The sequence below is a fragment of the Phyllostomus hastatus genome, unplaced genomic scaffold, assembly GCF_019186645.2.
Source record: "Phyllostomus hastatus isolate PE091 unplaced genomic scaffold, TTU_PhHast_1.1 phas_contig_402, whole genome shotgun sequence".
Taxonomy (NCBI): Eukaryota; Metazoa; Chordata; class Mammalia; order Chiroptera; family Phyllostomidae; genus Phyllostomus; species Phyllostomus hastatus.
Window position 1 is genome coordinate 3,395,129 of NW_025333873.1, and position 24,296 is coordinate 3,419,424.

The 24,296-nt window shown below is 56.6% G+C and overlaps 2 protein-coding genes across 3 annotated transcripts in view; both read right to left on the bottom strand.

The window, feature by feature from the left end:
- Window positions 1-2,875: 2,875 nt before the first annotated feature.
- On the bottom strand, window positions 2,876-11,401 carry TMEM214 (transmembrane protein 214). The gene is made up of 17 exons (XM_045844530.1): window positions 10,927-11,401; window positions 9,813-10,012; window positions 9,092-9,242; window positions 8,681-8,815; window positions 8,356-8,438; window positions 7,763-7,868; window positions 7,570-7,651; window positions 7,191-7,292; window positions 6,676-6,817; window positions 6,136-6,227; window positions 5,836-5,884; window positions 5,529-5,642; window positions 5,178-5,298; window positions 4,549-4,645; window positions 4,262-4,418; window positions 3,978-4,117; window positions 2,876-3,776 (listed from the first exon to the last, which is right to left on the bottom strand). The coding sequence occupies exons 1-17, from the start codon at window positions 11,069-11,071 to the stop codon at window positions 3,650-3,652; spliced, it is 2,043 nt and encodes a 680-aa protein (XP_045700486.1). The 5' UTR covers window positions 11,072-11,401; the 3' UTR covers window positions 2,876-3,649.
- A 2,790-nt stretch (window positions 11,402-14,191) lies between these two features.
- Window positions 14,192-24,296, bottom strand: part of MAPRE3 (microtubule associated protein RP/EB family member 3) — a 44,283-nt gene continuing 34,178 nt past the window's right edge. The window contains exons 2-7 of one of the 2 annotated variants that reach the window (XM_045844461.1): window positions 18,644-18,771; window positions 17,878-18,023; window positions 17,063-17,264; window positions 15,628-15,782; window positions 15,348-15,500; window positions 14,192-15,085 (exon numbers count right to left, since the gene is read on the bottom strand). In XM_045844461.1, the coding sequence (XP_045700417.1) occupies window positions 15,017-15,085; window positions 15,348-15,500; window positions 15,628-15,782; window positions 17,063-17,264; window positions 17,878-18,023; window positions 18,644-18,764 (846 nt within the window). In that variant the 5' untranslated portion in view covers window positions 18,765-18,771 and the 3' untranslated portion in view covers window positions 14,192-15,016. Of the gene's footprint in view, window positions 15,086-15,347; window positions 15,501-15,627; window positions 15,783-17,062; window positions 17,265-17,877; window positions 18,024-18,643; window positions 18,772-24,296 lie in introns of those variants that run through there. The other variant, XM_045844460.1, reaches the window with a different exon arrangement.

A 24,296-nucleotide genomic window follows, 5' to 3' on the forward strand; every position in this document is an offset into this window, starting at 1 on the left:
AATATATTTTTAGAAATGGAATTACTTGGTAAAATAGTATGAAACTAAGATCTTTTGATATTACCAAATTACTTCCTAGAAACATTATATCAATTTCAATCATAGCATTCACTCAGTATATCAATTTTAAAAAATTCTTTGTTAATATATGCAAAAGTGGTATCTTATTTTAAATTTGCACTTTTTAACCAATGAAATGGTTAAAAAGTATAGTTTCAAGTCTATTGTTCATTTGCATTTATTCTATGAATTGTCTTTTACCTGTATTTTTATTATTGTTTTCTTCACTTATTGATTTGTAAGAGTCCTTTAACATTAAGGTTGTGTTTATGATAAGCTCATAAGTCCTTGATCAACACAGCAACTTGACCTAACAAACATACACAGAACATCCTACCCGACAGCAGCCGGACACACATTCTCCTCAAACAGACCAGGAACGTTCTCCAGGATAGCTCACATTAGGCAACAAGTTTCAACAAATTCAAACAGACTGAAATAATACGAAGTATGATCAGTGTGAACTGTGAACTTCAGAAGACAATGAGGCGTCAGCGTGTGGGAGAGGCTGAACAAGAGCGAGGGCAGGGGCCATGTGCTTTTTGCTCAACTTGGATGTGAATTTAAATCTGCTCTAAAAAATAAAGTCCATTAAAAACTTAATAACTGGCATGCTAACACAGTAAAAAAATTATACCAAAGCACACCCAAAAGTATGTCTGAATTCAACTTTTTAATTCATAGGCAGAATATTCAATATTCCATAAATATTCACTCACACCCTGAACCATAGAAACTCCCCACCACCTCCAAATTTCTTCTTACACCTCAAGTCTGGGGCAATGAAAATACTTGGTTTTAAAAGAAAAAAAATAGGAAAAGCAAAGTCCTTTGTCTCCTCAAGCCCTTTTGGGAGCAAAACCATGGATGGTATGCACAAAAAGGATGGATCACTTTAAGTGTTCACTTAAACTCAAACTCCTTTAGGAGAAATGAGACATACTAAAATGCTGAGGTCATCTAACCACTGTCATTTCTATGTCACTGACAACTGGGTTATTCTGGGGTGGGGCAGGGGAGGCACATCCCTCTCTGTGTGAAACACTCCACCCCAAGGGCGGTGGCATTTGAGAATGGACCAACAATGCTACAGGTGTGAGACCAGTGACATTATCTGCCTGGCCAGGTTCTCTATCTATAGTAAGGGCGGCTGGCCCATCAAGCTGGCCTGCTGTACAGCTGACGCTGTAGACTGAGTACAAATAACCAGAGGAATCTGGAAACGTATTTTGACTTAGAAAAACAGAAAGAAGTGTTTCAAATGAGTCATGTTATACAATTTGCAGGTCCACACAATTTGTAATAACTAAAGTTAGTAAGAGATAACTGTATTTAAACTGCCCCTGTTTTATGTCACGTTATCTGTAGAACTCCAGCTGTGTGTGAAAAGTCAAGTTACAATGTCCAGATGTGACTCTCTGAAGTGTCAGTGTACTTCTGTTCTTCCCGTAACACCAACAGTCGGTGTCTGTCTGTCAGCACCCGAGTGTGTTCCACTAGTCCACACTAGTTCAACGCGCTGGCTCGGTTTGGATTCCTGTTTGTTGAGTTCTGCAAAAATGAAACATCTGGATGTCTGGTATAGCCTTCACGGCCAGCAGGTGCAACTTTGGATGCCGCCTCCTCTGGCAGAGGAAAAATTCTGGGCAATCCCAATATTGGGTCAACCAACCGCATCTATTAAACAAAGCCAATTCAGGTGTCCAGTGTCCTTGTGAGAGGCCGTGGGGACCTCAGTTAACCTAAGTTGAAAGGAAATGTTGCACCCCAGGATCACATGCCAGAAATGAAATGAACCCAAGGTACAGTACACACATTAAACCCAATGAAGCACTTCTAAGTGGCGTTCTATGAAATGCTGGATTGAGAGAACTCTGCCCAGCAGCCTTGGCTGGACTCCATGTCATTGTTGGATAGTGTCATCACTTTCTTTCGCTGTTGCCAACCCAGGATCACCACACCAGCCCCTTTTTCTACTTGCCTTGAATATAGGCCAGTTCCAAAGCTTCACTACTAAGAATCAACCCCAGTTGTTTCTCCCATCCAAGTACTAACCAGGCCTGACCCGTCTTAGCTTCTAAGACCCCACTTGTTTCCGACTGGGGAGGAAGGAGTGAGGAAATGGCACATGTCCTGGGACCCTCGGACAGTCCTGCCCTTGTTCTTTGCCAGGCCTGGTCTCCAGTTTCTGTGAAAAAAGGCCATGGCTGCCCCTGGGACAGCAGGGTTCTGCCCACGCGGGCCATTTACTTCCCAAGGAGTAACATCCTAACAAGGAAAGGGAGCAAAAATGAGTGGGCAGTGCACCTCTATTGCTTCTATTTTGAAACATTCAGGAAACATGAGATGGAAACTGAAAACCCGTGCAGTTGACATACAGTCTCAAGTCAAAAATTAGAAGCGAGTTTCATGATAAACCCCTGACCCCGAGTTCTTAAGTTCCAAATCTTTCACTCACTGCTTTATAGAATAAACCAATTAATAAAGTCCTGGCAAGGAAGAAGGCACCCCAGTTGCTGGCCAAGAATTCCCGTAGGAGACTCTTCCCTGCTTTTCCCAGCATAAAATACATCAGCTGTCGAGGCCAATCACAACTGGGACACAAACTGCAGCTGTGAGACGGTACAGCTGGGGGAGCAGGACGGGACGGAAGTGCGTCTAGAACCCCCGCCAGGCCAAGTTCAGACCGACGGGTGTGGGCTTTCCTGGCCAGCTCGGCTACTGCCAGTGGCTACAAGGCCTAGGGGGGCAGGGGGCATATTTTGTTCTGTCCACAACTATGGGGATTCCTGTGTGAGGATTCAGAGAGGATGGCTAGAAAGCAAATCTGTGTCCTTTATTCTACCTAGCAGGCACACCCAGGAGCCAGATGCTGAATCCTGCCTCGACAGGCTGCTGGAAGGTTCCCGGGGCCCGAGGCACACGACTAACTGGGCTCTGCTCTCCAGACAGGTGGTAAGGTAGGCAGTAGGGAGAGCAAGCATCTGGAGGCAGAGGACCCCAGCACTGACAGGGATGGCGAGGGAGTCGGGTGACGATGTGAGGGCAGTAAGGGCCTTGAAGGGCCTGGGCTGGGCGTTTCAAGGCGAGAGGGCTTCCCACCCAGGCCCCCGTGTCCACACTGCATGCTGCCGTGCCCCATTGTGCCCTTCTTCTGGAAGTCCCTTTCCTCTTCCTGCCGTGGTGAAAGTATGGGAGCAGAAACGATTCATCGGGAACCAACACAGAAGCCACTTGCTGGAGTCCACCTTCGGGGAGGAGCTGTCTGGGGCTTCAGGAAGGAGACGGCAGGCAGGAGACGAGAGACGAGGCCAGAGAGGCCGCCAGCCCGAGGGTGGAGGCTGGGAGCTATGCATGTGCAAAAGGCCAGAGAAGGGTTCGCTGGAATCGGGGGTTGGAGGCCGAGATACCCCCCGGTTCAGGAACCCCTAAAGACGGAAGAACTGGTGCAGAGGCACCTGGCCACTTGGCTAGAAGACAGAACTCAGGCACCAAGTGAAAAAGACCCCACACAGAACTGCCTCCCTCTGCCCCCAGCAGTCTCAGATGGCCCGTCTCAGGTAGAGCCCAGTGGCCGAGGAGGGAGGGCCTATTGCTGGGATATCGTGGCAAGTGCCCAGTCCAAGAAAGCCACTGTGATGTCCTGTAGGCAGAGCCAGGTCCAGCGGGCAGCCTCGCTGAGCTGTGTCTTCACGCAGTCCCAGGTCACCTCACCTCTGGGAAGAAAGGAGCACGCAGGTGGGGGCGGGGAAGTAGTGGTGTGCGGCTGCGTCAAGTCAGGAGGCCGCCGCTCAGCCCTACACCAGCGTGGCCAAGGGATGAGCAAGGGGCAGGGCGGAGTGCGAGACTGAAGAGGAGCCTGGAAAAAGGGCATGGGGCCCCCGTGCTCCTGCGGGAGCCCTGGATGAGAGTCTCACCTGCAGGCCTCGTGGCAGCGCTGCTGGGCCTGGGCCAGGGCCTCCAGCAGCAAGTGCCACAGCGGCAGCAGCGCGCGGTGGTAAAGAAGCAGGAGCAGCTCCCTCAGGGAATGGAGCAGCTGGGTCAGGACATCAGGGAGCTGGAGCACGGAGAACGAATGGGGTTAGGGTGCCCGGGGAATCCATCCTGGCCCCGAGGACCCAGTCCACTGGGGCTGCCCCTCCCCAAGAACTCAGCTCCTGGGGAGACCAGCCCTTCTCTGACCTCCCTGTCTCTGGCTTACGCTCTGGGAGAGGATGGTGAGGCTGTCACTGAAGCAGGCACAGTGGGCAGAAAGGAAGCTGACTGTGGCGTTGATGTGGGTCCAGGCCAGCTGCAAGCTGGGCCTCACCGTGGTCAGCAGGTGAGAGCCCCAGGCCGGCAACGTCGCCTCTAGCCAGCTGTAGGAGACCGGGGAGAGAGGGGCTGAGCTTCCTCAGGCAGCATGGCTCCCCCCACGGACTGTCAGTGCCCTCACACTCTGAACGCCCAATCCCTCTCTCCCCACTCCCCTCCCCGGGAGGTGCTCACCTGTAGCCTTGCAGGCTGTAGGCGTAGATCTTGGCACACGCTTGTTGGCCAGCAGGCAAGAAACCGGACGACTGAAGCAACCGGCCAGAGAGGGAGGCTGGGTAAAGGGGGCCTCTGGTGAGCTGGGAAGTGGGGGGAGCGGGCCGAGACTGGGCAGACAGACACTGTGGGCTCCAGAGCACACTGGAAGGGGCGGCGCAGGCCCCGGGGTGGGGGGCTGAGCCATCTCCTGCTGGGCCCGGTGAGCAGGAGCGGTGCAGCCAGGTGGAGCCCTGGACTGAGGCATCAGAAAGCCTCCTGTCTGGCGTCTGCGTTCTACTCACCAGCTGTGATCTTAAAACTAATGGATACATCTTTCTGCACCTCAGTTTCCTCAAGAGTTAGAAAGGCGATAACACCTACTTAAGTGAGACCATGAACACGAGAGCATCTCTATACTGCAAAGCACTTGTTCAATCTGAAGTGGTAATGTCACAGTTGTGGACACAAGTGTCTGACTGAGAAGCGTTTGTTCTACAGCATCAGAGCAAAACTGTGCGGGGGCGGGGGGGCGGCGGGAACAGAGGTGCTACACCCAGCTCTACCCCCCACCTCCACACTGCCTCCGTTGCCTGAGGATCCCTGCTTACCCTGGAAAGAGCTGTGGGACCGGAAGTCGTGGCACAGGAAACCTACGACAAAGATCAGCACCAGCAGGAGCAGCCGCATCCAGGGCAGCCGCCGGAAGCCCTGAGCCTGCTGCAGCAGAGCCTAGGAGGCGGGCAGGCAGGAGCAGTGGTCAGAGGGAAGGGGCAGGTCTTGCCTCCCAGGCAGGCCTCAAGTAGGACTCCCAGGGCGAGGGGCCAGCCCCCATGTTATCCCAGAGGCAGAGGGGGCTCCAAGGACAGGTGGGGCAGGAATGCGACACAGGCCCAGCCTAGGGTGTGCCAAGACAGAGACGCGGAACAACGTGTGGGTTGGGGAGGGCCGCGTGCCAACACCTTGCAAGCGGCGTCACAGGGGACAACATCCTGGTTATTACAGCTGCCTTTCCTCAGCAGCTCCTGGTTGGTGAGGCTGAAGGATTGAATGGTTTCTTGCAGAGACTTCTGTGCCTACAGGATAAGAAACGTCTCGGCTGAGAGTTAAGATTTGGCCTGTGAGGGAACCCTGAGACGCCACCTTGCTTTACTTCCCAAGTCAAACGTATCAACAAAGCGCCTTCTCAGCGGAGCGGGGACCGTGGCCGGGGGTACGAACCCAGAACCCAGACAAGGCTCTGCCTGCCATGTCCTTCCAGCTCCTTACCTTCTTGGGGATCTGCTCCCAGGACCTGAGCAAATGCTCCAGCAGCAAACTGTGGGGGAAGCACAACCCCTTCGGATCAGGGGGCCTACTTGGCCCCTCCCACCCTCTGCCAAACCCCTGGCTGCTTCAGACTGAAAGACTGCACCCCTCCACCCCCCCGCAGCAGGCGAACAGCGTCACAGAGGCCATGCAGCAATGTTCCCCTCAGCCTGAGAGGCATGAGCCTGAGCAACAGTCACAACTGTCCCCCTTCTGCTTCTAGGACAGGGACAGGCTGGGAGGCATGACCCCACCACCTGCCTGGATTGTGACAGATGCTTAGAGTACAGCTGCCTCCAGACACTGGCGCTGAGGGGGTCCACCTTCAGGCATTCGGTCAGGCTGCTCAGGAGCTGCAGAGGAGACGGGAGCGGGGGAGACAGACTGCTGGGCTGGCGCTGGGGCAGGGGAGAGCATTGAGAAGCAACCCCCTGCTCCCAAGTGAGACCAAGGAGGCAACATTCCCACTGGAATGGGCGGAAGGGTGGAGAAGTCACGCCCACACCCCAGAAATCTCAGAGGCTGTAAAAGGGGAGGCTGGGGCCCTGAGCTAGACCTTGAGCTCTAAGATCACTCGTCCGCAAGGGGGAAGACACGAGAGACAGCCAGATGGGGACGTGCTGTCCTTTCAGCTCTGTTCTTCTAAGGGTAGAACATGGCGGAGTGGGGCAGGAGGCTGTTGGGAGCGAGCTGAGGGGTGTTCGGGAAACTGGTCCCTGAAGGCTGGGCCTTTGTCAGCAGATGGTGACCTCTGCAGCTGACCCCTGGAAGGGAAAAAGGAGCCTCCTGCCATTTCCTCACCTCTTTCTTCATTGCTGGAGGGCAGTTAGGGGTGGCTCTGGACAGGAAGGAGGGGAAGTAGATGTGCAGGGTGGATTCCGGCTTCGCCCCAAATGCCAGCACCTTCAGTCGGGGGTAGAGCTGACACAGCTGCTCCTGCAGGCTGGGGCAGGGGCGGGGAGGGGAGCCAGGCTTAGGCTCTCCATGGAGTTTTGTGCCCCGCCCCCTCTGCCTGCCTCAGAGTCCACACCCTGCCCGAGGAGGGGGCGTCTAACGACCTTGTAGGGGCTCTGAATTTTGTTAGACTCAGAGACTCCCTGGAAAATCTGTTGAAAGTCATGGACCCACCCCCCAGGAGAATGCCCACATGCCAACCACACTCAAGGGTCCATCTAGTTTCAGGGGGTTTCCTGATTCCTTGAACGTGCAGGCTGAGACTCTTAGATTTAGGGTGGCTGAAGAAGGGACAGGAATACACTGCTGCTTCTAACCCCGCGCTGGGACCCTTCACAGCAGGTGTGTCCAGGGTGGCCCACCTGGGTGTCAGGGAGTTGTTGGGCATATAGGCGAAGTCCAGAAGTGGGAAGAAGTCCTTAGGGCCAATCATGCCAAAGCCCTTGGTGAGATTGGGGTGCATCCTGCGTGAGAAGAAAGAAACAGGCTTGTTGGGGGCCCCCACCCAGGCCGTGAGCTCAGCTAAGACCAACATCTAGGAAGGAGGACATAAACACTATCCCGTATCTCACCCCTTAGCAGCACCCTCCCCTTCCTCCCTCACCACCACATTCTGAGCCGGGAGGAGTTGGTCCTGACTTTCCTCGAGTCTGTGAAGACCAGGATCCCAGCGTCCCATTTTACTGAAACAGCCACTTGGAGACACCTGGGCCCTCCCCTTGCTGTCCCCCCACGACTCACAGAAGCAGCCGATCCAGGTATGCAATGGCAAAGGGGGACAGGCACTTGATGCCCAGCACAGGCAGCATGATCCCCAGCCACACTGTGGAGACAAAGGTCGGGGGGGAACCTCAGGCTTAGACCCACTGAAGGCATTAAAGAGGGGCTTCCTGGCTCTAGGCCCATCCCTCTCCCTTCCCCGTGGCCTTGTTACCTCTCAGTCCCTCGGTGAGGTTGGCAAAGCCTGCTTGACCCAGGGCCCACATGATGGTCAGGCACTTCGTTGGTTGGTTCTGGTGGGACCTCAGCAGTTCTAGGAACTGAGGAGACCAGCGAGAGAGGCAGGATGGGATAGAGCAAAGCATCAGGGCCACCCTTAAAGCCAGGCAGGAAGAGAGCTGTCAACTGGGAGAGGAGGACAGGCCAAGGGGCGGTGGGCGCTGAAGCAGTGGGCGCTGAGGCAGTGGGCGCTGAGGCAGTGGACACTGAGGCAGTGTGGTGCAGTCATTCAGGGCATGGGCGCTGGCACCAGACTGTGGCCCTCACCCACGCTTGCCTCTTGCTAATGGACTGGCTCTAGGAAAGTTACTGAACCCTTCTGTGGCTCAATCTTCTCTTCTATCAAATGAGAATAACAGGAATACCTGCCTCACACACACACAAAACACACGGTAGGTGCTAACAGTGTCAGCTGTCACGGCTGGTCTTACAGGGCCCTCTGCTAGCTCTCGATGGGGCCCAGCAGTGTACCTGCCCAGCGCCCCCAGCCCTAGCCGCCTGGTGTCCCCACCACCACCCTGAGCTCACCTTGCCCAGGTTCGTGGTGGCAATCTTGGGCTTGTCTTGCAGAACAGCCTGGATACAGATTCGGTAACCGTGCAGTGACTCCCCTGGAGAGATGCACATTCTTAGGCCCACACACAGGAACAGGCTCCCGAACCTGAAACCTTCCTGCTGGCAGCTGTGAGCCCCGAACCCAGGCCAGCAAGTCCTAGCCTCCTCCTCCCTTTCCCCAAGTGTCAGGGTGAGCATGCTTCCCTCCTGGAAATGACAACCCAGCCGCTCCTGAAGCAGGAAAAAGGGAACAGGCCCCCAAGATGGGGCCGGGCCACCCCTCGTGGGCCCCTTGTACCTGGCGTCTTATCCAGCTCTTGCAGCATGGTGAACAGACAGTGGTCAAAAAAGAACTCGAGAGACCCCGCTGCCTTTGCCAGCAGTCCTCGGATGACCCCACGCAGCTCCCGGCTCACCAGGCTGTAGGGATAATCTGGGGCAACAGGCCTCCACGTGAGCGCCCAGGGCGAAAGCCTCTGCCATCTGAGCACACTGGTGTGCACCCTGAAAACGGGGAGTGCAGGCAGAGGTCGCAGCCTCCTCCCGACCCCAATAAGGCCCAGCCACGTTCATGGCCACGATGGTTTGGGAATAGCTCCACCCATGAAAGTCAGTGCACTGGGGTCTGTTACAAAGTAATGTGCTTACACGTAGCCATTTCAGAATTTTCTTGAACCTGTCTGAGCCTGAGGGAGTTGAGAGAACTAACCGTGAGTATGCTGGCTCAGTGTGGGTTCACTTGGAGGTGCCTGGAGCTTGTAGTTCAGATAGCTGGCCAGGTCCTTCAGCCACACGGATGGGTTCCCAGAGAACACACTCTGGCTCTTGTCCAGTTCCTTCTGTAGAGCTGCCACGTCCAGCTGCCAGGGATACAGGCCGCCCATGGTCAGTTGTGGGTGAATTGCAAATGCAGGAAAATTGGGCAGAGGTGGGAAAATGGTTGAACTAGGCGGTGGTCAGAAGAACAAAGGTGTCTGCTTTTAAACGTAAGTATGTGGAAGGCCACAGTTTTGCTGCACCCAGACCTTTAGAAAGTGTAGGACAGCTGGAATTGCTAATCTCAAGGCCCAGCACTCTCGGGCCTCTCACAGGTTCAAGGGGGAAAACAAAGGACAAGACGCACAATGAAAGATCACGGCTTCCCAGGGGCAAGGAACCACAGGCAGTTTCTCTAACCTCTTCCTGGTATCTCTGGGTTTCAAGGCTCTCTGCTCACCAATCCATGTTTCCCTACACAATTCTGACTCCCTTGTTATCCTAAGAGCAAACATTCTAAGCCTTGGGGTTTCCACCCTTGCCTGAATGCCTCCTCTCGACCAACAGTGTCCCAAACCCCACAGGTCCCTCAGCTGTCCGGCCCCCTCTGCTCCTTTCACCCTCCCTGCACCCCAAGCCCTCCTTCTTCCCCCCTGAAGTCTAGGCACACTCACAGCTTTCAGGGCCTCCTCCAGGCTGCGGAAGCGGCCCTGCTTCTGGTTTTGGTTGGTGAGGGTCGGCGCCTTCTTAGTCTGCTTTTTGTTCCCGGGTTTCTTGGGCTCCACAGCAGGGGGTGGAACCTGCTCCTTATTCTGCTTCTTTGAGATCTTCTCGAAGCCCCTCTCGTAAAGGGTGCTTGTCGTCTGGATGGGAGCTGACAATAGGCAGAGAAAGGGGGGCCATCCTTGAGTCAGGAAGAGTGGTCCCTTCTCCCACACTGTCACCTAACTCATATCCATGGAGGAGCGGCCACAAAGCCCCTCCTTGCTGTCCTGCTGAGGGAGCAGGCCAGAGAGCCCTTTTGGTTGCTTCTTTCGGTCAAACAGCTTCACAGAGATGAGGCCGCTGTTAGGACACCAAAGTAGGAGGGCACCAGCGGAGGGCTGGAGGCAGAGGGGCTGGCTTCTCTGGCGAGTGGTTACTAGTCTGGGAGGTCAGGACTTTTCCGAGTTGGTTCCACCCCGGGCCCTCTTGGTTCGGACATGACAACTCCGTAATCAACAAGTGGCAAACCTTCTCCACTGCTCTGGGAGACTTGGAGGAAAGAGGCGCCAGGCGCCACTTAGAATACGGCGCGGTGGGTGTCTAGCGTGTGCGGTGGGTCATTTCTCCCGGGCTGGGCCTCGGGTCCGTCCGCCCCTCACCCCACCTGCTGGCTACTTAAGGGGGCCGCCCGCGACAATGAACCAGAATGCCTCTTCCCAGGGCTCGGCCCCCTGCCCGGAGAGGCAAGCAAGGGCCGGTGGCAGCTGGTAGGGTGGGTGCCGTCAGCTGGGCGTCCGAGGACCGGCATCCTCGTGCCTTCGGACAGGTGGTCCTGGGCAAGGCATCTAACTTCGCCGGGCCTCGGTTCACTGGTCTGCAAAGCCAGGACGGCAGCATCCCTCGCGCTGTCTACCATGTGTGAGTCTCCCGAGACACAAGGCAAGGGGAGCGCTCGCCGAACCCGGGGGCGCCGGTCGGCGGAGAGCTGGCGCCGGGAGGAGCCGGGGTGTCCGGCTGCTCGGTACGCCCCAGCAGGGGCGGGCCCGGGCCTGGGTCCGGGCGGCGGGCCGGGTGGGTACTCACGGGTCAGGTTGTACTTCCACACTCCGTTCGCCTCCCCGAGCGCCCGGCGGTCCACTCCGCCGCCTCGCCCACTGCTGCCGGCCCCGGGCCGTCGCCCCTTCTTCACCACCTCCCAGCGCCCCCCACCCGCCGCCTTCGCTGCCATGGCTCAGACCCTCCTGTCCCCTGCGGCCACCTCCCTGGGCTTTCCGGGGTCGGTGTGGACTCGCCGCGCTTTGCCACGTCCCCTCGCAGAGCCTCGCGGCGCGAGATGGCACCCGCAAGGCAGCCTGGGACTTGTAGTCTTTCGTCTTTGCCAGGTTATTCCTAGCGAGGGGTCGGGCGGGGGCTCTGGGCTCCTTCGCAGCAGAAACACCCAGGCAAAAATGTTGAGTCGCGAGGCTGATACATTCAGGAGAATGTTCTGCAGCAGCTACTGTGTGAAGGCCACTGCTTCAGCGGACTTGGAAATTTAACTGTCGCGGTTTGCCTTTCTCGGAGTGTGCCAGAAGAAGGATGGACTGGACACAGTTCTTTTCACCTCCAGGAAGAGTTTGTAGATTAAATGCTTCCTTCCTTCTAGGAAAGTGTTTGTTTTCTATTGCTAGTGATTAAACTTTGAGGTTAATGAGCTATAAAAATCTACGGGAAGGAACAAGGAAGAGGGTGGAACTTTAGGGAAGAGGTCGTTTTGGCAGGGTGGAGAGTGGAGAGTCCCGACAGCAGGCAGAAAAGTCTGGGACAGCCAAGGCTGGGTTTCCCCTTCCAGGCAAAGGGAAAGAAACGGCTCTGGCTCCCACTGCGGTCGGTCCCAAGTCCCAGATGCGGCAGGGAAGTGATCAACAGCCGCAGACCTGAGGAACCTCTCAAACGGGTTCCTGCACAGACATTCACTACCCCTGGAGGGCCTCCTGCCTGCTTGTAGTATCATGTAAGACCACGAAACCTGACGCATCCCTGCTGGGGTGAGGCGGGACGGCCAAATGAAAGTAACTTATCACAGTTAAGGAAATGTGCTGTTCTGTGTACACTCCTACGTTTGAGGATGAGATTCATACCTGCCATACTGAGGTGCAAGGCTGGCCAGGCTTTACAGTGAGATTTAAGAGAGTCCAAACTCCCACAGGACGGACAGCTTAGGGAGTGACGAATTCCTTAGGAAGGGAGAGGAGAGAAGCTTCCTGAAGGAGATGGCATTTGAGATGGGTCCTGAGGAATGGGAGAATTTTCATGGGTTGGGGATCAGGACAGATGGAGGGAACAGGCCAGTTGTATGGATTTATTGATTTAAGCAAAGGCCTAGAGGTGGGACCAGGCAGGGCAAGGCAGGGAAATGGGAAGTGGTTTAGTGTGGCAGTGCTTAATGGGATTTTGGAGGTGATGAGATTGGAAAGGTGCCTTGCCAGCCAAATTTGGACTTAATCCTTCACCCTGGTGACACAGCTTAGTAAGAAGCTAGGAAAATTCCTTGGCAAGTGGAATAGGGAAGCTGAGACACATAGCTAAAAACAAAAACAAAGACAAAAAAAACTAGCTGAGCAATTTATAGACTAGTACAGAGGGTCACCAGGGAGGTAGGCCTCCTGGCAGAGGGGCAAAACTAGGGAAACAAGGACCTTACCCCCAGGGTAACCTCTCCTCCCCTGGCCTCCCTCCCTAGAGATAACATCTGAGTCTCGGTTGTATGGGGTTGGCCAAGGTTGACCAAAACGTTCATTTAGTTTTTTCCCTACGATGGCTCTAGTATCTCCTAGTTGTCTTTAACTTCATTCGGAACAGTTTTGTTAGATTGTATTGTGATAGCTGTCATATCAGTATGCATTAAAAAAAATCAAAACTGGTGAATTTTTGTGCAGCCATTTTAATATTGAAGATGGAAGAAAATATGCAACATTTTGGGCCTGCTTTTATTATTTCAAGAAAGGTAAAAATGCAACTGAAATGCAAAATGAGACTTGTGCACTCTATGGAGAAGGTGCTGTGACTGATAGAATGTGTCAACAGTGGTTTGTGAAGTTTCTTGGTACTATTGACATTTAGCCAAATAATTCTTTACTGTGGGGCTGTTGATGCACTGCAAGATGTTTAGCAGCATCCTTGGCTTCTACCCACTAGAAACCAACAGGAGGAGATAGCTAACACATGGTAAAAATGAAAAATATGTCTTTTATTTTCCAGAAGAAACTAAACGAACTTTTGGGCCCGCCCAGTATTTCAGCTCAGGCCCAGAAGAGCAGCAAAAGCAGACCAGCAATGCCCCCAGCTGCACTGAATAAGGACACCCTGCCCTGGCCCCGACCACCCCGAGGCCGGCCAGGAGCCCGAGAGGACACACCTGGAAAGCTGATGATATGTTCCCTGAAGATGAACATTGGGCAATGCTGACCAACTACCTTAGCCTTTTACAGTACCTACCTGGGATAATGGAGGAAAAGCCTTTTAAAATTACTCATGGGGATTAAAAAATCATAAAAACCAATAAAAATAGGCAAGAAACTTGGAGAGAGAGAGATGAAATGTGACCAGAATGTGTGTGTGGGGGGTCAAGGAGGAGAAGTGAAGGAGGGGCGGACAGTTGCTTGTTTTAGGCATCTGCCTGGAGTCATCAGGGACATGGAGGTGGTCTGGAAGAAGGGTCGTGGAGTGGGGCCACGGGAGAAACAGCCCCAACTGTACCTCAGGAGGGTGAGGAAACAGCCACCAGGACTAGCCTGAACCCAGAGGAACCTTCTGGAGGCGATGCCTCTGTGGTCGTTGGGGATGAGTAAACCAGGAGTCAGGAGGTGTGGATTCTCATCCAAGTGTTTAGCACCCTGAGTGAGTCATGTTACCCGTGGGCCCCAGTTCCCTTCCTCGTAAATGAGGGTGCTGGGCTACCGCCAGCGCTCTGCGTGGACGGGCCTGGCACCCACATTCATTCTGTGCCCTCAGCTCTTGCTGGGCTTCCAGGACCTTTGTCTTGTTACTACGGCCCTCTGCTGGGGACAACCTGCGGTCTCGCTGATGCACTTCTCTGCCAGGCAACCGCCCTCCCCCGGTCGCTTCACTGGGCTGCCCGTCCTCACAGCCATGGCCCCAAACTTTGTTCCTCCTCAGGGCCTGGGGGTGGGGCATCCATGTCTCCCCTTGGAGCCCTGGCACCAGTGTTGGGAGATAGGGCCCAGGTCAGGGAGGGTGGCGGTGGCACTGTGCTCTGCAGCCATCACTTTGTTTGGAGAGGGGAGCTCGCACTCAAGGTAGCAGAGCATGGAGACCCGGCTGGCTTAGCTGAGGGAGACAAGGCACGAACTTTTACCACACGAGTTTATTTAAATAAAAGTGAACACATATGCAGGCTGGGTGGCCCGAGCGGGCAGGGGTGGGGGCCGGTGGATGGGAGGCGGACGCACAGAAGGGTCTCAGGGAGTCTGTGTGGTATGAACGGGCTGTGGAGGGAGTGGCTGGGGGCCTCGGGGCAGTGCTTGCCTTTGGGGCTGGGGAAGGGGCGAGGAGGGGGGTGACTCTGGTGCCAGGAGGTCATGTTTATCCCTCGCATGCTCCCCTCCCACTCCCTGACTGCCCGGGGCCTCGGCACGCCCACCTCAGTCCCCTGATCCCTCTCCTGACATCAGCCTTCCCCTCAGCTACTGGGGAGTCAAAAGACAAAATAAATAAGAATCAGTGAGTCCTGCCATGGCCCGGCAACAGGGGAAGGGAGCCAAGCCAAGCACACTGCCCCGGAGCCCGTGCTGTGAGCCCTGGGAAAAGAACAGGTAAAGTGCAAGGAAAATCCAGTAAGTAAAAATATACCAATGACTTTGTCAAATATACAGCTGCTGGCTGTCAGGGGAGCGGGTGGCCGGCTGGGGCGGGCGGCAGGAGCACCCTGGGAAGTGTTGGCCGACACAGCACGGAGACAACGGAAATAAATAGGGGTGGGGAGTGGGCAGGCGTCCCACCCACTGGGCCAGGGCCCCTGCCTGCCCACCTGCCCCATCCCCTCGAGCCCCCCTTGCTGACTCCCCAGTGCTGCGGCACTGACACAAAGCACCCAGCCGACCGGCTGCAAGGGAAGGATTATAATGTGGGGGAGGGAGGGGAGGCGTGCAGTCAGCCAGGGCCAGGGCCGCCCTCAGTACTCGTCCTGGTCGTCTTGTTGGTGCTCCTCAATCTCGTCGTCCTCGGGGGGTGCAAATCCTTCCTGGAGGCGGGAAGGGAGGGGAGATGGTGAGGCAGGCAGGCCGGGCCAAGGATGTGGGCTTGTATGGGGAGACTGGGAGCAGGGGCCCAAGTTCTAGTCCTGCTTTCCCTGCTAGTCAGTGCTCTCCGTGACTTGGGCTCGTGACTTCAGCTCCCTCCCCTCATGGGTCCATGCTCTCCAAGGCTCCTTCTGGTCTTAGGGCTGGTGGCCAGGGGTGGGCCCAGTGGGTCCCTGGACAGGAGCAGGGGAAGGCAGGGCTCACCTCGGTGGCGTAGAGGATGCTGATGATGCCCGAGATGACGGGGCTGTTCTCGCTTTCGTGTTCCTGGCAGATGAGCTCGATGTCCCGAAGTTTGCTGAAGTAGAAGTCGCGCTCCTTCTCCAGCCCGTCCACTGTCAGCTTCAAGTCCAAGAGCTGCTTGGGGCGAAGCGGGTGTTCAAGCCAGAGCTCCCTGCCCCAGGCTCCCCTTCCTGCCCTGACACCCCAGGGGCCTGGCTGCTGAGGCGGGGCTGTCTCAGCTCCCCTGGCCCGCCCCGCTCACCTGCTGGTTCAGTTCGAGAATTTGGGCGTCGGTCTCATGGCCGCCATTTCGGGCTGAAGGGGGATTCTTCCGGAGGATGCAGGGTGGGGCCACGTTGCTCAGTCGGCCAGAGGTCTGCATGTTTTTGGGGCCTGTAGGGGACGTCCTCTGTGGAACTGCCCGGGGGAGAAAGTTCGAAGGGGGCCGTGTGAGCCCGTGGCTCAGGTGGCAGGGGACCGCCTGGTGTGACGAGTACAGCGGCGGGCCTCTGCAAAAGGCAGGCACGCATGCCCTCCCCTCCTCTCCCACTGGGGGGCATCTGCGTCTAGGCCTCAAGCCACGGCCACACTTGACACCACAGCAGCTGGGCAGCCCCGCGGCAAGCCTGGGGACGGCGGGGACCACGGGGAGCGGATGAGGTGGGAGGCGCCGGGAGGGAGGAGAGCAGGTCTGAGGGAGACATGGGGGGAATGGGGTGGGGGACTTGGGAAGTGGGGCTGGGAGGGTCGGGGGCCCTCTTGGACTGACCGCTGAAGCCTGAGGGACAACAGCTGGGGCTCGAAACTAGCTCTCGCTGGGCCTTCCCTGACCGACGTCCCAAAGCCACCCACACGGGGGACCTCAGACTGTCGGGACTGGAGGAACAAAGGAAACCGGCCCCTGCCCCTATCCCCCCCGGGGCTCCCGGCCTCAGGGTGGGCTCTGTGCCCTCCGTCGGGCCTGACTCGGGGAACAGCATGCTGTGACCACGTGTCCTCTAGCCGGACAGCTCCCACACAGAGCAGGCTCCTAGTGCAAAGCAAGCAGGTGAGGGGGGCCGGCCCGGCGGGGTGGCAGCGCAAACGGGAGGGCTCTGCTATGACGGGTTCAGATGCGGGCTGGGGGGACGCTCCTCTCCCTGTCTCTCCCAGCCCCCGTGCCCCGGAGGCCGCACTGCTTCGTTCCCTTCTCCCCTGGAACCCAGCTTTTCAGAGACTCATCTCCGGAGGCCTTGGGGCTGCGGGCCTTTGGAATAGGGGAAGGTGCAGACACGCATGGCGAGCCCCTGTCCCCAGGCGTCCAGTGGGCAGGGGACAAGAAGGATGCGCAGTGCTGGCACCAGGCCCTTGGCCTGGCTGGGCCCGGACAGAGGAGCTATGCCGTGTGCTGCCCCGTCATCCCGAAGCAAACACGTTGCTTAGCTCCTGTTACAGAGGGAAGTGCCCTAGGCCCCCACCGCCAGCTGCCACCTCGGCTGGTGCCAGTGGCTCTCCGTTTGGAGCCAGCTTTGGAGCCCTCTCCTCCCTCCTGTGGCTCCCCCAGGCTAAGGGGGCAGCAGGCGGCGTCATCTGAACTCCGTGATAACAGTCTCCTCTAGGCTGGCAGGGCCGGGCCGGGTGGCCCAGGAGGCGCTCCTGGCTGCAGAGCCCTGCCGGCCCGGCCCCCCACACTCCCTCCCCCGGCTCGGGCACGTTACCTGCTGTGCCAATGAGTTTCTTGGATTTGTTGAAGATCTGATCACCTGGGTTAGGAGGTGGCGCTACGTCCTGGCCCTGCCGCGCCAGCAGAGGGTTGTATTCCTTTCCATCATAGTTTGCGTCAAAGAATTTCTTAAACCACTGAATAAATTCAAAATTATCTTGGAATTTTCCTTTCACTAATTTCTCTACGGGAATGATCTGAAATAGACCACATAAGCAGAGAGCTTTAGCCGCCTGAGGCCGGAGGGCTGCCTTCCTCCGTGAGAGGCCCCTGCTCTCGCCACAGCCAGCCCCGGGGCTGCCGGCTCCGCTGCCGGGCCGCCCTCCCGTGGCACCGGAACAGGTGGGGAGGCTGCCGGCCCCCGCCTGGGATCCAGAGACAGCCCTCCTCCAGGCAAGGAGAAACCGTGTGGGGAGGAGTCCCTTGGTGCTGCCGCCTCCATGTGGGGTGGGGGCTGCTGGAACCAGGGGCCTGGGGCCGTCGAGGCAGTAGAGTGAGCAAGAGACTTTCTTGGGCCCTGGAGGAGGAACCTGGTAGGAGCAGCACACGGAGCCTCAACTGCTGGGATGGACAGGGTCCAGAGAGGAGGGAGGGGCAGGAATGTCACCAGCACGGGATGGGAAGTGTAGGGATTTTCACTGTGCCTTGAGCGGGGTGGGGGGGGCACACTCCCTCTGGAGAGCTGGGGGTGGGGTGGAGAGAGGCGTGAGAGCCGGACGACCCTAGCAGCCCCCTTTGCCCCGCTGGTGGGCCGTCCTCTTCCCCAGGGTCACACAGCTCCTCAGGGCCCCTGGGAGCACAGGCACCTACTTTGTCAACACCCATCTTCTTGAAAGCTGCTTGCAGCACCTTGAAGTTATGGATGTACTCGTGCTCCAGCTTGGCCTGGAACTTCACCTTCCTCAAGTGCACGCAGCCGGGGAAGAGCATGTCCATGAACTGGCAGTAGGCTGCCCCTGCGGGGAAGCAAGGTTGGCTGAGGGTCCGGCCGCTCCCCCGCTGAGGCCGCGTGCCTTCCCTTCAGCCAGGCCCTGTCCTGGCCTGCTCCCCCACAGCGCCCCTTCTCCTCTCTTCTCTCCTCGTTCCGGGGCTGCGGCCAGCCCTACGTGCAGGACAGACACAGCCAGGATCCCCACAGCGTTCCCAGAATAAGGGCGATTAACTATTTCCTGATGCAATTGCTATGCACCGCCGCAAACGTAATTTAATCTAACAGCAATCCTAGGGAGATGGGTGACATCATTTCCATTTTACAGGTGGGAAAACTGCGGCCTAGCGAGGTGCACCGCCTCACCCAGGGTTGTGCCACCAGAAGAGCTGAGACTCGGACCCAGAGTGCTAGAGGAACCTCGTGCTGTTAACCTCCGGCTTCACTGCCTATCCCCACGGCCCCGGCCCTCCTGCAGCCCTTCCCTGTGTCTCCCCTGCTCTTCCCGGTCCACGGAGACCCTGGCTAGCTTAGGGCTGTGCGGCTCTCCTCCTTCACTCTAGTTACAGGTGACATTCTCCGCTGTGGCTCCCGCCTTCCCCCCCCTCCCTTCAGCAGGGCCCATGCCCCCCATTCCCAGCCTCCTACCTGAACAGAGCTGTTCTATCTTGGTGTAGTTGAGGTGCAGGGAGTCGTTGACCCATGCAAGCATATCATGGCGACTCAGATTCTCACTGGTCACGGATGTGGAGTACACATTGACGGCCATACCCCAGCTGCAGAGAAAGGAGTGGTGAGGTCAGCACCAGGGCACTCGTGCTGGGCTTTAGCTGTTCAGGAATGCAGGCGGCTGGTGACCCCCGGGGAAATGAGAGGCGTCTCCCTGCAGACAGCCCTGCGGCTTCCCTCCCGGAGAGGGGCACCTCTTCCTTCTTTACACATTTGACGATTGTCTCCTAGATGCTAGGGTGTGCCAAGATCTATTGCAACAGAATTAAGTGAAGTGGTTTCTACCTTCGAGGAGTTTAGAGACAGGCAAACCCCCACAGCAGGGCACGCACAAAGGTCAGGGATGGCACAAAGAAGGGGGCGATCGCTTCTGATTGGCAGGGTCAGCAAAGGCTTCAAAGTGGAGACGCTGGAGCAGGGAGGGAGCGGGAATTTTCCAAACACACGGAGGGACGGGGTACAAGGGCAAGCAGGCCCCACGGACCAGTAAGAACAAAGGCATGGCTTATTCCAGGGCTCCGAGCTGCTGGGCAGGGCTGGGCTGCAGGTTCCGTGCTGGGGCAGGCCACAGCGAGGTTGGCAGGGAGGATCTCCAAGGGCTTTGTCTGCTGTGGGGCGGAGTTTGGGCTTTCTGTTTAGACAACAGGGAGCCATTAGAGGTGTTTAAGCCGATGTATCCCGACCAGATCTGTGTTTTAGCAAGCCGGCTGACCTCCGCCTGACTTCAGGTCCCACATTCCTGGCAGCCTGTGGTCTGCTGGCTGACCCGGGGCACCTAGGTTCCACTTGCCCAGAATCTTCCCTTAAAACATGCTTCTCCTGCTGTATTCACGATCCCGGTGACTGTCACTACCAGTCGCCCAGTCACTGTGTTAGAGACCCATGGGGTCATCCTGGAGAGCCTACTCTTCCTCGTCCTGGTGTCTAATCAAGTCCCTCTGCCTTCCCAGCGGGCCCTGCTCTGCGCCACCTCTCCTGCCACCTCGGGGTTACGCAGACACTCTCTCCGGCCAAGGCCCCCGGAGACCCCCAGGAGGCCTTCCAGACTCCGTCTGGCCCTCCCTGACACGGCTGCAGTCGGCAGCTCTCTAAAAGCAGCCCCGGCCTCCTCCCTCCCCAGCTTAAAGCCTTGCAATCAGCAGTCACGCACTGGTCAGTCACCCGCTGGCCAGGTCTGCCTTGCAGTCTTGAACTCGTTAACACTCACAGTGTTGGAAACATTTTTGAATCAGTGCCCGATATTTTAAAGTCGGGCTGTTTCACACAAACAGTTTGGGATTTCCGGCTGCTTCTGGCGATCCTGGACCTATGTATGCTCCCTGCACAGCAACCTATTTTGGAGCTGAGCAGAGGCACCCGCTCTGGCTAACAGGTGGCAGCCCCTCCCCCCATCTCCCAGCAAAGGCCACGTGTCGGCACTGCTTATCACTGACATGCACTGTTAGGGGAAGAGGGGAGTCCTTCTTGTAACTAGGCTTTATCAGAAACGGAGAAACAGAACACGGACCGAAAGGACTGCGTACTTGAGAACTGTGACGGTGTGTAGTTCTGGGGTGAGGACTGTGTCTTGAGGTTCACTACGCAGAGTGCCCCGGAAGGGACAACACACCCGCTTCCTTGCCCCCAGCTGCTGGGCTTCCTCATCGAGTCTGGTCTGGAATCCAAGGTGAGTGGCACAGAGCCAGCCCCGTGCACCCCCGAGGTTCTCACCAGGGCAGCGCCTCAGACTCTCCTGCAGAGACTCCGCCGTAGGCGGGGTGGGGCCCAGGAGTGTGCGTGTGTCTGACTGTCTATAATATCTACTTCCCTGTATAATAGATAACCTGTGTATAACTGTGCATAACACACTATATAATACACTATGTAGAACACATATATATTTACACACACGCAAATACACACACACACATATTATATCAATGTAATTATGGCAGGTGATTCTGGGGCGCGAGCAGACCAGGTGTTGGAACCGCGGTCCTCCTCTGAAACCAGGAGCAGAGCCCTGTCCCTACTCCAGACTGGCTCAGGTTCGCCAGGGACGCTGTCTCTGCCCTGGCTGGGGGTGGTTTTTGGCCCGGGAGGACTCGTCCGAGGCGCCCAGGGGTCTCTGAAAGGATTCTCTGCCATGCTGGCTCGGAGACCCTGCCCTGGCCAGGCAGCTCAGCTAGTTGGACCGTTGTCCGGATAGGCCAAGGGTTTGGGTCGAATCCCAGGCAGGGCACACACAAGAGTCAACCAAGGAATGTGTAAGTAAGTGGGGCAACGAATCAGCGGTTCTCTCTCTCCCTTCTTTTCTTTAAAATCAATTTGTTAAGAGAAGGCCATTAAGGACACAGCTTTCCACTTCCTTGACCCCTGTCACCCAGGGAGGGCAGGATGCCCTTTAGCTCTCCTCTCGGGGACTCGGCCCCGCAAATACAGCTACCCTACGGCCAGCAGGTGGCAGCCAGGGCCTGAGCAAAGGCTCCTTTAAGTACTTCCCCCTCCTGTGAGCCCCTCTCCCTAGCTCCATGGAGGAGAGGAGAGCCCTACATTTGACCTGGTCCCCTAGAGAGGGAGCCTGGAGGGGTCAAAGGGGGTGGGGTCAAAGGTGGTGGTGCCGGGGCAGGGCCTGAGAGGACCAGCTGGGGCGGCTCAGAGGACGGGGTCTGCTCTCAGACTCTGGACGGAACTACACCAGTGTCCCCATGCCCCAAAGCCACGTGTTAAACTTATCAACACATCCAACTTCTGAGGACTTTGTTTTTTTTTTTTTTAGACTGGGGGCTGACTCAAGCCTAGACTGAAACCAGATCAGCCTCTGGGGGCAGAGGTTTATAAAGCATTGGTCCAAGCATCTGCCCTAAGTGCACCAGTTGCCTCCAATTAGAGTGGAGATAGTCTGAAAAGACTGTTAAGGTTAACGTGCCCAGTACCAGGGGCCGCGTCCCGCTCCCTGAGGTAATGGGAGGCAACCCAGGGCTGCTCCGGTGGGGTCTGCCGGGCCAGTGCCCACGTTTCCGCCGTCACCTCCGGCACACGGTGACTGCAGGAGAGACAGCCCTGACCTGGTTGTGGCACGTGGTCCCAGGGCACTTGAAAACCCCACTCAGGATCAGACCGAGGACGTGACCTTGGGGACAGCCTGCTCGGAGGGGTCTCGACTGCTGTCACGTGTGCAGTCACGGGAAGGAGAGGTTGAGGGGGACAGTCTGGTGGCACTGAGAAGCATTTCCCCACTTAGGCCTACAAGCCTCACGGTGCCTTCACTGACAACAGTTAGCTCTCAGCAGGAGGGGTGGAGCTCACGGTCACTCTGCAGCCTGAGGCTGTGCAAATGGTCATGACCGAACCTCACCGTCCTGCGGCCAGAAGAGTTTCGAGAGACCATGCAGCTTCTTCCCAGATTCGGAGGGCTGCACTTGGATCTGGGGATTTATCCTCCTGAACCATAAATGAGTGTGCATGACTCTGAAATCTCCCATTTCATATGTAAGAACCTTATCATCAGACTAAATCTAGTTTTTGCTCTTTAAGTCTTCAGTGGAAATCTATCTTCCACAAACATGTCTTAAAGATAATTCAGGGCCCCATGGTCTGCTCCAATTCTCTGGTCCCTAGAAGACTCCGGTGCAGTCCCCAGGCCTCCGGCCCCCCGCCCAGTGTGGCCACGGAAGGCACCTCAGACCCCGCAGCCCTGCAGGGGGCGCGGGGCTGCCTCCTGTGGCCCCAGAATGCCCGGCTCTGGCTGGTGCGTCTCTCCACACGGGCCGCTCTCCTTTCTCGGACAGTGAATAAAAACTTCACTCTCTCCACACTTTTCTCTTTGTGAATTCTTTCACAGCCTGCATTACCAACCACCCTAACATCTCGGTGGCCCTTACAGGGACATTCCCCAGTTCTCCCTCGCCTCTGCCTCCTGAGACTTGTGAACAGGGGGACAGGGGGCAGCGGAAGTTCGACCTGGGCTGACCCCCAGTCCTGTGTCTGCGAGGTTCAGAGCAAGGATCCTAATGCGCCTCCGTCTCTCTGGACTCTGCGGACCGCCTCCTCCTCACCCACCTGCACGGCCAGCAATCACCCCGTTCCCAAAAGCCGTTTCATTAGCCAAGTCTTTGTTTGGAACGTCCTGATCGAAAGAGTCATGCCTGGGCTCTGGACAGCACCAGAAAGCCTTAAGGAATTCAGGTTGACTTTCGAAGCCAATAAGAGCCCCTTGGAGAAATGGCCCGGTACCTCGCTCGCTCACGTGGTTTATGGCAGTCTTTCCAGGACTGGAAATTACTGGGAGCAAGAGCAGAACTAACCACTCCCTACAGCCGCAGGCGGAAGGTGACATTGGAACAAACTGTTACAACGCCCCATCAGCCCAGGGGCCACACTACGGCACCCCCACCCTTCTTCAGTCCAATTATCGTCCATTACAACCCCTCCATGCTGGTGTATCTCTCCACACTATGCCCCTCTCCTTTCTTGAATAAAGACTTTATTCTCTAAGAAAAATTAAAATTAAAATTAAAAAGAATACATGGCTCTCTAGTCAGACCACCTGGGTTTTAATCTGGGTTCTACCAAGTCCTAGCTGCTTGACATTGGGCCTCAGTTTCCTCATCTATTAAATGGGAACAGCAGGCCTGACCAGTGTGGCTCAGTTGGCTGGGTGTGGTCTGGCAAACCAAAGAGTCACTGGTTTGATTCCTGGTCAGATCACATGCCCAGGTCGCAGGTATGGTCCCCGGTCCGGGCATGTATGAGAAGCAACCGATCAATGTTTCTCTGTCCCATCACTGTTTCTCTCCCTCTCTTCCCCTCTTCTCTAAAAAGAAAATAAATAAATAAATAAATAAATTTTAAAAAATGGGAACAAGAACAGACCCCACCTCATGGAGCTGTTATGAGGACTGAGTAAGCCACACACACACAGTGCTGAGCAGAGCCTGGTACACACTGGTGTCTGGTAAGTGTTATCAGCATTACTGGGCCAAACACTGAGAACTCAAGGGCACTTGTTTGAGAAGCAGGGGCCCAGCACACATCCAGGTGCGGGCGTCCAAGATGCCAGCCCAGAAGGGAGACGGACTACTGTGCTTTTCTCTGCTCTTTCTGCCTGGAAAGAGCCATCCAGGCTCCTGGATGTGGGCCCGGGACCACCGTACCCCCGACTCCCGGCTTCCCGAAGATTCCACTTTGTAGATGCCGTCCTACCAGCCGGGAGAACCGGAACAGCTGCCGCGGGATCCGAGGAGGAGGAGGAGCTCTGTGGAGCCTGCCAAAACGTTTCCGGCTCCTGACAGGGGGCTATGCCCATTGTCACTGGGCTACCCCTTCCTGTCCAGGCCCAGCGCGGCTGAAGTCACCTGTCTGGGAAATACGCAGAATTGCTAGCCCTTGCCCTCGTGGATCACACATCCAGGTTATTCTGGGCTGCACGGAGGCAGCGTGTGCTGGCAGGTGTGAAGGGTTCTGAGGGACGGAGGGAGCCTGGCGGGCGGGTCACAAAGCCCTGGCAGACCCAGCCAATCACCCTCTTCTCACGGCTGAGCACAGGCCTGACTCATAGGGAAGCTGGGCCTCTCGGAGCTCAATTAGTCAA

Bases quoted from the DNA above. Each gene is read 5' to 3' on its own strand.
- TMEM214 (XM_045844530.1), bottom strand. From the start codon at position 11,071: ATGGCAGCGAAGGCGGCGGGTGGGGGGCGCTGGGAGGTGGTGAAGAAG. The intron at 4,419-4,548 runs GTGAGCACCTCC...GGTCTCCTACAG, and splicing joins TACAGCCTGCAAGGCTACAG to CTGGCTAGAGGCGACGTTGC. The intron at 4,118-4,261 runs GTAAGCCAGAGA...TCCGTGCTCCAG, and splicing joins TCACCATCCTCTCCCAGAGC to CTCCCTGATGTCCTGACCCA.